Source organism: Ursus arctos, unplaced genomic scaffold, assembly GCF_023065955.2.
Source record: "Ursus arctos isolate Adak ecotype North America unplaced genomic scaffold, UrsArc2.0 scaffold_23, whole genome shotgun sequence".
Classification (NCBI taxonomy): Eukaryota; Metazoa; Chordata; class Mammalia; order Carnivora; family Ursidae; genus Ursus; species Ursus arctos.
Genome location: NW_026622908.1, coordinates 38,119,001 through 38,131,886, shown reverse-complemented (window position 1 = coordinate 38,131,886; position 12,886 = coordinate 38,119,001). Strand labels below are relative to the sequence as shown.

At 57.7% G+C, this 12,886-nt stretch overlaps 1 protein-coding gene across 1 annotated transcript; it reads right to left on the bottom strand.

Annotated features, from left to right (window-relative positions):
* Positions 1–4,886: 4,886 nt before the first annotated feature.
* MS4A15 (membrane spanning 4-domains A15) lies at positions 4,887–12,591 on the bottom strand. Its single transcript, XM_026487686.3, has 6 exons — positions 12,052–12,591; positions 9,545–9,667; positions 8,430–8,486; positions 6,346–6,438; positions 5,899–6,012; positions 4,887–5,003 (listed from the first exon to the last, which is right to left on the bottom strand). Exons 1-6 carry the CDS (start codon positions 12,337–12,339, stop codon positions 4,887–4,889), a joined length of 792 nt encoding a protein of 263 aa, XP_026343471.1. The 5' UTR covers positions 12,340–12,591.
* Positions 12,592–12,886: the final 295 nt, after the last annotated feature.

The window sequence follows — 12,886 nt, the reverse complement described above, 5'->3', positions numbered from 1 at the left end:
AAAAGTAGAGAGAATGGTCCAGTGAATGCCCGTGTACTTCCCCCAGGGGCTGCAGTGGTCAGGGGCTCGCAGGGGACGTTGCCCGTCAGCTCCCACCCCTCCCCCATCGGGAGCGATACTCTGGCATCCCATGGTTTGTAAACATTGTGGTATTTATCTCTAAAAGATAAGGACTCTTTAAAAAGACCATGATCAGGGGCACCAGGGTGGGTCAGTTGGTTAAGCGTCTGCCTTCGGCTCAGGTCATGATCCCAGGGTCCTGAGAATTGAGCCCAGCATTGGGCTCCCTGCTCAGTGGGGATTCTGCTTCTCCCTCTGTCTCTGCTTGTGCTCTCTCTCTCTCTGTCAAATAAATAAAATCTTAAAAAAAGAAAAAAGACTGATCACGTCACAACTGCACGAAGCGCGTGGAGTTCTGGTGGCCCCCAGGGGCACTGACGCTCAGCAGGGTGCCCTGCGTGCTTACGTAACTGCTCCTCTGTGGGTAGAAATGTCTCCTGCCCGCGGCTGCCACCTGCGAGGCTTCAGATACCTGGTCAGTGATCAGGTTTCTCCGATGGTCTCAGGAGCACCTTGTTACGGTTGATGTGTGGGACTCAGGATCCAGGCCCACAAATTGTGTCAGCCGATCAGATGCAACCTGGGTACCCTGCCCCCGCTCTGCCCCAGCACGGCGCTGCACTCTTGGGGTGTTCGGATCCTGAGGAGGTGGCTCTGGTGGCTCCCGCCTGGGGCTCCTTGCCCATCTGGCTATGCCGAGGGCGGGCTGAGACGCGGCCGAGCCCGGCGGCCGCTCCCGATGACCACCCTGCCCACACCATCACTTGCTGAGCACAGCCGTGCACTTCGGGGCCGATGCTGGCTCCGGGCTGTGTGAGTGCACACCTCGATTCTACCGCTTTGTGGCTGTGAGACTTGGGGTGCATTATTGGACCTCTCAGCCTCAGTTTTCCCCTCTGCAAAGTGGGGCTAACAATACATCTGCGGGGAGTTGCTAGAGGGTTCCATGAGTTAGAATATTAAAATGCTTACAGCAGTGCCTGGCCTGTGTCAGCTGCTGTGTGTAAGTATTATTGTCACCGTGCACTCACGGGGGTCCCTCATGCCCAGCAGTCATGCCTGTCCCAGGTCACACACACAGCCACGTGCACAGCAACTGCCCTACACTCACTCAGCTGTCACGCTCACTGCAAGGTCACTCACCTTCTCTCAGGCCTGCCGGGCTGGGCAGCCCTTCTGTGAATGGTGCGGCCAGGCCCTCAGCCGCTCTGGAAGGCCCCCTTCTACTGGTAGCCCCCCGCCCCCCACTGCAGTCTCCAGGCTGGCTCGTGCCCGGTGACCTCCCGTGGGGTGTGCACTTGTCAGCAGGTGCTTTGCCCTATTCATCATGCACACCTTTAGCTCTTTAATGGTGGGATGACCATTTTTCTAGAAGCTGTGGCTTTTCACTGGGTTAGAGGCTTCTGCTTCGCCACTCAGTCGCATACAACATATAACACACACGCACACACACACGCACTCACGCACGCACCACCCTGCACCCTCGTTCGTTAACGGGCTCCCTCGTTCACAGAAGCTTTCCTGAGCACTTAGGACAGGCCAGGCATGCTGCTATGTGGGGAGGTCCAGGAGTGGGGGAGAGACTGCTCTGCCATTGAGGAGCTCGGACACTGTGACAGGCAGAATAATGGTCCCCAGTGATGGGTACCGTCCTAGTCCTGGAAACTGCGACTTGTTACCTTCCATAGTCAAAGGACTGGCAGGCGTGATTCAGTGAAGGATCCCGAGACGGGGAGATTATCCTGGCCTACTCAGTGGCCCCCCTGTAATCACAGGGTCCCCTCCGCGCCCAGGGAGGCAGGGGAAGCAGAGTCAGTGAGAGTGACCGGAAGGGGCAGGGCTGCTGGCTTGGAGGAGGGAGGACAGGGTCACACGGCAACGGATGCTGAGGTCCCTGCAGGCTGGAAAAGCAAGGAAACAGCTTCTCCCCTAGAGCTTCCAACAGGAACGCCGCCCTGCCAATACCTTGATTTTAGGACTTTCGACCTCCAGAACTGTAAGCTGATAAACGCGTTGTTGAAAACACGAAATTTGTAGTCATAACAGGAAATGGAGAGAGTCCAGCGGGGAAGATGGTCAGGGAGGCAGGCAACTGTGTGGTGGAGAAGTGACATGACCCTGGATAGGGGGGTGTGGGAACAGCCCAGCAGAGGCCACCTCACCTAGACAGTGGGGAGAAGGATGAGGATAGGGAAGGCTTCCTGGAGGAAGTGACATCTACACTGAGGTCTGAAGGCGGCTGGGAGTTCAGTGGGACAGACAGGAGAAGGGGGGCCAGGGAGGGGACTGCGCTCCAGGGAGAAGGATTTCCCAGGTTCAGCATGGCTGCAGGTCAAGCGCAGGAGGAGGCTGGGAAGAGACAAGAGAGGTCAGCGGGCGCTGTCTCTGGGGCTTTGTAAACCTTGCGGAACCTGTGGACTTTAGCCCCAGGGCAAAGGAGAGCCGGGAGGGGCCGTGTTGGAGCAGTAGCGCTAGGGCTTTTGTGCCTGAGATAATTCCTTCTGGCTGTTATCTAGCCTAGAGCTGGGCAGGGCCAGCTGACAGCTGGGGACACAGGCTAGGTCAGCAGGCTGATGTCACGACACAGGGGAGAAGTGACAGTGGTTCAAAGGTGCTGGGAGGAGGTTGGAGAGAGTGGATCGAGTTGAGAAGAGCGAGGAGAACCAGTGGGGCTGATTACTTGGGAGGTCGAGGGTGGGGGACCAGGATTGGCCCTCGGATTCTGTTTTGGGCACTGACGGATGTAGGGAGGGAAAATGGTTTGAGTTGGAACACAGGCTCTGAATTTCTTTTCAGTGGGACATGAGAACAGATGCTGAAGCAGGAGAGGTCCAGGTGGGGGCAGATTCGGGAGCTGTCAGGGTGGTGACAGATGACCGCCGTGAGCTCCAGGAGAGCAGGGACTTTGGCTCATGCCCAGTGTCCGCAGAGCCTAGACAGCCAGCGGACGCTCCATCAGCACCTGCTACAGAGCGTGGAGCGCACGGACGAGGCCAGGGTAGGTGAACTCGAGGGACAGATGGAGCTGTTAGGATTCATACAAAGCTTTTTAAAAGCCCATTGATCTTGGTGACGATGAGGTCAAGGGCAGCAGCCCTGGAGAGAAAGATTTTGGCAGAGTGAGCTGGAGGGGAGGAAGCGGCCTCCATCACGAGGAGAAAAGTAAGCCCTGGTGGAAGGGCTTTCTGGGGTCAAGACAGACCTTGGAAGCTGGGAGGGAGTGGAACACACTGCATTTTCACACTCACAAAATTTAATGGGACAGAACTGTCAGCTCCAAGTCCTCCAATCTCGTCTATTGCTGCCGAGAGCTGAGGCTGGCTTGTGACCCCACTCCAGCTCCGTGCCTGCACCACCTGGGAACCAGGCCTTCCTTAAAGGGGGCAGGTGGCTGAATGGCGCCAGCCAACCACCTACCCTTGGGAAGACCTCACAGAAAGGACAACATCAAAATAGGGTTTTGAAGGAGGAGCAGGAGTTTGTTAGATGAAGAAGTGGGGGTGCTGAGAAATGCAGCCCCATCCCAGTCTTTGGGATGAAGAAGCAGGAGGAAGGAGGGGAACGGGTTGGTGGAAAGTGTTTGGTTTTGGACCTGGGGAGCCGTGTGGTGAGACACGGACTCTGACGTTAGCTGGAGCTGAGTTCAAATCCCAGCATGGCCTGTTACTAGCTCAGTGGCCTTGGGTACTTGATTTGACCTCTTCAAGCTCCCGTGTCCTCAGTTGTAGAATGGGGTTATGGATGCCTGCTTGTTTGGGCTCAGGTGGGGACCGACCAAGTGCCAGATCACACCACACAGACCCCAGCTCCCAGAGAAGCCCCCTTTTGGTGACAGTGGGGCCCAGGTCTTCTGATCCATACTGGGCAAGCCTTCAAAACCCCTGAGGTTAAAAAGAAAGAGTCATTGCAACGAGACCAGCTCAAACTGTAGGCCACACTGTTTATTTCCCTCTGTGGAGTGGAGGAGACGACCATCCACCAGGACCTCTGACATCAGGTAGAAGTGTCCCCTTTGCCCCAGACCCAGCCCGGCTGATGGTGACCTGCAGGGGCAGCTCTGCTCCCCAGGCTGGGGGGAGGGGCCGCCACGGCTGTGCCTCTGTGGATGCTGACTGGGGTGCCCCGGACTGGCTTCAGCCGTCCTTGAAACCTCCCGAATCCTGGGAGATGGGCAGCGCTGGAGCCAATACTGACTCTATTTTATAGATAAGGAAAACGAGCTTTTCCAGGGCATGGGGGGATATCACCTGACTTAGAACAGGACTTCGGGGAGCCCTGGGGAGCTGGAAGGTCTTAAATGCCATCTAGTTAATGCTTCAGTTTCCAGGGAAACTGAGGCCCATGGCATGGCAGCAGATGACAAAGCACAGAGCTGGTCCTGGGACCTGGAGACCCGAGGTCAGGCCATGGCAGGCCGTGTGGCCTCAGCACTTGGACTCAGTACCCTTTTTCTGGAGGATTCTGGGCTCCTGAGCTTAATGATCTTCCCAAGGCCTGAGGGCAGCCATTGAACCTATAAGCCAATGAGGCCACAGCTGCCCCCGAATGAGCAGAGAGAAATGCAGAACAGCACGTGGGGACATTCCCAGAAGGGCGACAGGGCCCAGGAAGCTGAGGGACACACACCCTTGACATCAACTAGTTCTCTTAGGGAAGAAGCCACCGAGGGAGATGTGTGGGACAGACGTCCCCGGGAAACTTCACTTGGGTGCCACAATGTGCGAGGCTGGGGTGGGGGGAGGGGCTGCCCCCAGATTAACGCGGTGGGGGCAGGGAGAGGCTGGGCCCACACGGGAAAGGCTGGCTTCCAACCCGCGGAGTGACCTCTACTCGGATGACTCCTTGGGCATATATGCCACATTGTCATAGGCGGGGGGCGGAGAGGCTGCGGGGCTGGGGATGTTGAAGTCAGTGCTGAAGGCGCTGGGCAGGAAAATCACAGGCTGCAAAGAGAAGAGAATCCCGGACCATCGTGGAGGGCGCCGGCGCCTCCGGGCGGTGTTGCAACAGTGCCCCCCTGTGGGCATTCTGAGAACAGCGCCCTAGTAATGAATCCCGTAAGTGAATTGGCCGACTCACCGGTTCGACTAATATTTCAAAAATATTTACGGGGGGCCAACTATGACCCAGGCGTTGCGAGTACAGCAGTGAACAAAACGGAGAGAAGTCGCATTTCTCTAGGAGCTAAAGGTCTGCAGTTCTTTCTCGCTGGGCTGCCTCAGCCCTTAAGGCGACCCCTCTGGATTGGTTTCGCTCCCTGTGAGCACGCAGGGCTCCGCACAAAGCCTTTCAGTGGCCTCACCTCCAGTTTGCAGAAAGTCACCTCCCGCGCAGCACCCATACCTTATGGCCTGCATTTCCTGCCTGAGGCCGCCTTTATTCCCCAATGCCCTCCTCCGCCTTTCTGTCTTCACCGTTCTCCAGATTTGGGGAAACTAAGCTAATTCCCCCCTGAGTTGCGCTGCCCTTTGTGCTGCCCCTGTCTGCTTCAAGGCCTGCGAACTCCTGGAGGGTCCCGCTCCTCTGTGTACAGCACTGCGCCTGGTCCCTTGCGCCCCCGCCTCCCGGCCTCCCGAGGCTCTGCATCCAGGCTCTCAGAGCGGCTGCCCTCTTGGTGCTGGCGCCCCCCTGTGGCCGCGAGGAGAATAGTTCCATCTTCCCCAAAGACCTCAGGAGGTCTCCCGATGTATGAGTGTGGGGAGCGCGTCGCAGCGCAGTCCCTCCCAACTGCTGGCCCTAGGGAAGAAGCAAGAGGCTGGAAGAAGAGCCCTCCAGCCAACAGCCTTTCTCAGGGGTCCTGGTTGGGGCGGACGTGGGGAGGGGGCGGGCGGTACTCACCGTGCTGGCTTGAGCGCGGGTGGCTTGGCACCCAAAGTGGGTGGCAATGACCGCGATGAAGAACTCGAGGATGGTGAAGATGGTAAGCACGGCCAGATAGCCCCTGCCCACATCCTGGGGACACACCCAGAGTCAAGGCAAGCCCAGCGCTCTAGCGCGCGGGAGGGAAGAGCCCCAGAGGGGCAGTAACTTGCCCGAGGTCACTCAGCCACCTGTTGCCCGCCCGTGCCCTTCCCTCTTCTGGGCTGCCGCTCCGGTCCCCCGGGCCCGTTCTTGGGGTAGGTCAGGGGGTCCATATCCGCACCGGGTCTATCAGGACTGACAAGCCCCGCCCACACCCAGGCCCCGCGGCTCCCCGCGCTGCACGCCCCCGCCTCCCCCCACCTCCTGGATGTGGCTCTAACATGCTCTGGGTGTTCCCACTCCTGGGGGCGTCTGACAACACACCCAGTTAGTGACACCAAAATCCATGAGCAGAATGGCTGTCCCCGCGAAGGCCGCTATGGCACTGAGAATGTTTGTCCCCAGGCTGGTCCTTACCTGCAGGAGGGAGACAGGCAGGAGGGAAAGGAGCAGACGGAAGAGGCCAGGAGGAGACAGGAGAGAGGAAGGAGGCAGCAGCCCTCCCTGCCATGGCGACCCGTGGCCAGGGTTCAGGGCCCACTGCGGTGTGTGTGGTGTGCTTCCTGACCCTTCTCCCTTCTCCCCTGGTGTCTGGGGGGGAGGGGGCGGCCCTGCAGTGGCCCTTGCCTCTGTCATCTGGGAAGCTGCTGAGAGAGGGCAGATCTCCGTGGCCTCTCCGGAGGGACGCGGTTTGCCCCAGGCTCCTGGCCCTTGCTTACCTCGCACACCCCCTGGTCGAGTGCCCTGCAGGTGCAGCTGCTCTGGGCAGGAATGGGGGGGGGGGCTCTGTTGTGGACACTGAGGCCCAGCTGGGAGAGGGGACAGGGTCATTTCCATGAGGTGTCAGGTGGGGGTGGGCAGAACAAGGTGCCGCAGACCCTGAGGGGCCCGGGGCAGGGGACAGACCGGAGGCAGGTGCAGGGGGCCCTGAGGCCAAGGCGGGACAGACCCTCACGGGGAGGCCTAGGGCCTCAGGGCAAGGGGATCTCTGGGTGGTCCAGGCGACCACTCAGGGCTCACTCTCCCTTCGCAGCCAGAACCTAGTGCACTTTTGATCCAGTAGCAGGAACCTGTGGCCAGGGGACCACTCGTTGGGGCTGGGACTGCAGAGCCCGCTCAAGTTCAAAGATCCCTGACACCTCTTTTCTTTTCTTTTCTTTTCTTTTCTTTTCTTTTCTTTTCTTTTCTTTTCTCTTCTTTTCTTTTCTTTTCTTTCTTTTCTTTTTTTTTTCTTTCTTTCCTCTTTCCTTTCCTTTCTTTCTTTAAAATGACATCGAGGAAGTCATGGAGACCAGAGCCAGCAAAGTGGTATTGAGTCGCTGCTGCAGCCAGGCATTGTCCCAGGTGCTGTGAGCATGGGGACAAGTCGGGTCCCTGCACTCCTGGACTTCACAGCCTGGGGGTCCCGAGTCCAGTCCTGCCCAGTTATGATCCATTCTCCACCCGGTGCCCAGCACCGGACAGCTCCCAAGAATGCAAGTAGGACAAGGAAACTCTGCTTCTGTTCTCAGTGGTCTCCCTTAAATATCCCTTAAAAGAAATTCTGAAGTCCCCTCTAGGCCCTGACTCCTCTTCCTCCCTTCTCCCTCTCAGCTGTGTCCTCCCTGTCTGCCTCCTTCTGTCTCCATGCCCAGGCTCTTCCCTATGTTGTCTTCCTGCCTGGGATGCTGGTCCCCAGGCTCTTCTGTGACTGTCCCCTCTGAACAGCGAGCTTGGTGGCACCCGTCCCGGGAACTCAAACTGATCTTGCTGAGCTGAAGGACTCTCACATTACCCTGCATGCTTCCCTTGGGGCACGTTTCACGCTCCGTAACTAGTTTGTTAGTTGGTTCTGGGCGTCTTACCAGACCCCAGAGTGCAAGCTCCAGGAGGGCAGGAACTTGACCGTCACATCTGTGTTCTCTGAGCCTGGAGCGTGCTGAATGCGCTCCCATTCAAAGCCCCCATGGCCTCCCATTGCCCACAGAGGGGTCCGAGCCTCCACCACACGGACCCCATGCATTTCTCCACTTGCCTCCCCAGACCCCTGCCCTGGTCACATGGAGCTGCACGTGGTTTCCGCAGCAACCCTGCCCTTGACCCCTACTTGCCTTCTCGTGCTTGTCCCTCTGTATTTATAAATCCTACCCACCCACCCAGGCCCAGCTTAGCCATCTTCTCTCCCAAGAGAAATTTTTGATCTTTCCTTTCTCTGAATGACCATGAGTGCTCGGTCTGTGGACCCTCCCTTTCTGCCCTGTATTGCAAAGTGCGTTTTGGTTCCTCCTGTCCCATGTCAGGGCTGTCTGGGTGTCCTTTGGCACCTGTCATTCAGCAGGCCCCCAGGAAAGTTTGTTGAATGAGTGAATACAGGAGGGGTAGAGTAGAGGGGAATCAGTTGTGGCCCCGGGCCCCTCATTCAGACTTACCAGGCAGCTGGTGTGGCTCTTCTCAGCTGCCACTGAGAGTGACCCAGAGATGACAAACTGTGTGAGGAAGAGGGGACCCTGGTGAGGCTTTGGCAGGGACACTGGGCAGGCCACGCCATGCCATGCCTGGCCTCTGTCGAGACCAGGGAGAGGGCAGCAGCCTTTTGGCTGTCACCTCTCCTGCCTTCTGGGGTCTCTCTGTAAGGGTGTCCCCTGCTTACAAGGGGCCTGTCCAGGGAACTAGGGCCATAGCCGGCAAGGTGCATGTTCTCAGTGACACCATTCATATGTCACGCGTAACAGTTCCCCTAGAGAGGGAAAGTGATCGTCACCTTTTGCTGCAGAATCAAGGGTTGGTAACTAGCGCCCACATGCATTAGCTTTTGATTTCCTCAAACTCTGGAGTAGGTAGGGCCAGGACAATGCCTTTTAGATGAGGAAGCCGAGGCTGGACACTGCCTAACTTTCCCAAGGGACTCCATGGTGACACGCAGTGGCAGTGAAGCTGGGATTCAAACACCACTGGCCTCACTCCCAAACCTGTGCTCTCCTGGGGCAGCTGGGAGACGCAGGTGCAGACGGGGCTGTGTGAACGCCCGAAGCGCTCTCTCTCGATGTAGGAGATTTACCACTAACCATGTGCTCCCTGATTCTGCTGCAGGGGTCGGCGGTGGGGGGGGGAGGGCTGGCCAGGCTGGCCAGGGTATGGGCAGAGGAATGGACTGGGGGGCTTCAGAGCTGGTCAGACTCCCAGAGGACAGAGCTCTTGTGGGGCTGGGACCCACGAGTGGGAGTTGAGGGGTTTCTGCAGGCTGGGGTTTGGATGAGGGGTGAGTTTAGTATCCAGGTAATACAGGTGGTTAGTGTCCCCTGCCCTCCTCCCCAGCATCCCATCCTTTTTGGAGACTTCTCTGTGCCAGGCTCTTTGCTGGGAGACTTTCCCAGGCAGGAGTGGTGCCTGGCTTAGGTTTATGATTAGGGTTTGCAGTTAGGAGTTAGATTTAGACTCAGGTCCCTGCCTGGGCAGTGGGGGGGGGGGGGTGTCTGTGCCCAAAAGAATGTAGGGGGGCCGGCGCAGAGGGGAGAGGTGAGCCTTAGATGGCCCCGGCACTCACGCAGGCTCCTCCCCAGAAGGGGACGCCGCCTTCGATGAAGAGCATCCCCACGTGGCCGCGGCGGACCATGAGCAGCACGCTGCCGAAACCCAGGTGGATGAGGCCGATGAGGATCTGGACGGTCTGCGGGAGCGCGGCACCGCTCAGCCAGGCTGGCGGGCCGGCGCCACACCGCCCCCTGCCGGCCGCGGGGGAAACTCCCCGCCCCTCGGAAATAAACTCGATTCTGCTCTTTTGAGGAGACATCCTCACAGCAACCCTGAAAGACTGTTTTAAGAAGGAAAGCGGCTCCCACATCCGCGAGACACCCCCACCCCCCCGCCTATTTCCACGTCTCTAAGAGTCTGCATGTACTTTGTGCTCTGACTCAAGGATCCCAAGCCTCGCTCTGAGTTGCTACCAGGTTTTCTTAGCTCTCGTTTCAGTGACACAGCAGTCCCTGCACTGAATGCCTCACCTCCCCGCCCCCCCCCCCCCCCCCCCAGCTCCCTGCAGCCTGCAGCGAATGTCCCGTTGAGCAGGTTGCTTACTTGAGCGTCTGTCTATCGCTGATGCATGCCAGCCAGCCGTGCGCTGGAGCTGTCTCCTACCGAGCTGACATCTGGGCTGCATTTCCTTTTAGACGTGGTTTACCAGCACCCCACCGATCCATTCTAGAAGTAGGAGGGTTTTCCCAAGGAAGGAGACATGTGTGCTTCTGGTAAGTTCTGCCACGTGTTTTTCATGTGTTTTTGGTAATGGTTGAATTCTAGAACTGAGTGGCACATTGAAGGCCCCCACATTCATCCTCTGCCTACCCCAAGAGCCCTTTCCAGCTCCTGACTTCTTAGCAGGCCCCCTAGGCGGGGAGGTGCTCACCACCACTCAAGCCATCGTGGCCCATCTCTGGGCAGTTGTGACGGTAAACGGCTGGAATGGTTTTCTTGGGGTCACATGGAAGATGCATGTCTTTCCAGCACAAGTGCCGATATTTATGGCCATGACCACCCTGAATCTTCTCTCCCATTCTCTCTTGACCTGCTCGTCTTTCATCTTTCCGGCTTGCTCATGTGGCGTGGCGTCCCAGACGCCAGCACCGCTCCCCTCTGCAGGCTTGTCTCCTGCTCCTGAACACCTCCACCGCAGCGAGCTCGGCTCACGGCTGCCTCCGCCTGCACGCCTGTCTACACCGAGCAACGTGTACCTCCTTTAATCCTAACATGATGAAGTAGGTATTATCATTCTGATTTGGAGACAAGGAAACCCAGACTCAGAGATGTTCAGTAACTTGCCCATGGTCTCCCAGCGATGGAGTGGCAGGCCAGCCAACTCTAGAGATGCTGTTCCTTTACTGGGTGACACCCCCAAACACCTGTTTATAGTTCCCACTTTCTGTGTTTTCCAGCAGTTTATACGTGTCTTGTCAAACCCTTTGGAGATCATGGGTTCCGTGGTCTGCTCTGATGGGGACCGATGACCCCATCTCTGTTTGCTGTCTCTAGTCCCTTCATGCACCAGGGACATGGTGCTGCCTTTAGTGTGGAATCTTGAATTCCAGCGAGTTCAAGCCAGAGCTCCTGGATGCTGCAGAGCAGTGGGATTGAAAGTGGAACTGCACAGTCAGGCCATCCTGGGGTGCAGGATGCCACCTGTTCCCTAATCTGTCCAGTGGGAACTGTGGTCCCTGTCTCCCAAGGTGGTGATGAGCTGTAAGGAGCCAGTGCGTGCACATTCCATGGCGCCGTGCGTGCCCCTCTTGGGGGTGCCCAACAGATGACAGCTGTTGTCACCACCGTCATCATCACCATCACCATCACCACAGCCTAAGCTATGTTTACGTCTTCCATTTAGAGAAACAGGCCAAGGGACAAACTGAAGACACTATATATGTATGTATGAGGATGAATATGTGTCTGTCTGTCTACCCGCCTATTTGATATTTTCTTTCCGCCCAGAAACCCATATCTCAGCCATCTGAGATTGGCAGAGACCTCACGCGACATCTTTCACGGACCCGCAGGAGCTGGCCCCTGCCCACCACTCCAACTTCATCTCACCTCCCTCCTTCTTTTGCTCATCACATTCCAGCCGTGTTAACCTTCCATTTCGTCCTTGAACAAGCCGCACTCATTCCCACCTCAAGGCCTTTGCACTCGCTGTTCCTCCATCTGTTGAGCCCTTCCCCCCAGCTCCCCATCTACCCTTGGCTTCCACATCCAGGTTTTAGCCTAAATGTCACCTCCCCACGGAGACCTGTCTGTCCACCCTTGCTCGCGTTGCCCTTCCCACGTCCATCGTGTTCGACCTCACTACCCTGTTTGGGGTCATCTTAGTCTCTGCCAGCCCCGCGGGGGATGGGTCTGTGTGTCTGGTACACAGCGGGATGCTCAAGTCCTCGCTAAGCATTTAGGGACCGCCTGCCCCCTCTCCAAGGTGTGCGTGAGTGCTCCCGTGCTGGGGCGCTCCCTCCCCGCCCAGCACCCCTGCACACATGCATGCCTCAGGTGGTCTGGGGAGGCTCTTCTTACCCCTAAAGCTTTGGGCTCTCCGGTCAGGAATGTCTCCATGGGCCGCAGGTCGGGCGGCTGGGCGGCCCTCGGCGTCTGCGCCCCCAGCGGCGGCTCCTCGAACTGCAGCACCCCGGGAGGCTGGCACATGGAGGTGGGCGGGATGGCTGGAGGCGGGCGGAGGCCGCTGGCGTTGCTGGGCGGCATGACGACAAACACCCCATTGCTGGCGGGAGCTGCGGACATGGTGCTCGGAGGGCCTGGGAGACAAAGGCTCAGACGATGCCGCGGCTGCTTACACATTCGCATAGGGCCTTTTAGTTTCTCAACAACATGCCTGGGTAGCCCTGCTCACTGCAGTCCAGGAGCACGGCGCCCAAATCCCTGATTGTCGTGGGGCAGCTTCACGCGGAGCAGTGAGGGATGTCCTAGATCAAGGGCCTCTATTGGAACTCACCTGCCATCTCCTGTCCCTCAGCCCTTCTGAGGAGCTGGTGTCGTAATGCCCTGGGGTCATTTCTGGCTGTGGAGGCTTTCTCTTTGGTCACTCAAACAATTCTATTAACGTAGCCGAGAAATGCATGGATTATGGGAGCGCCGTGTGTGGCTGGCGCGAGCAAACACCTTGGGGAAAGGCACCCAGTTAGCAGAAGATGAGCTGACTAGGACAGAGAAGAAGGACGAATGAATCTGCCAGATCAGACAGTTAATGGGTTCAGTGCAGGCTGTGGAGATGGAAGTCAGCATTTGAATGCTGGCCCCTCTTGCTACTGTGAGATACGGGACAAGACGCCCACCTCCCCTTGCCTCAGTTTCCTTACTTATGAACTGGGGATAATGACACTGCTACCAATCT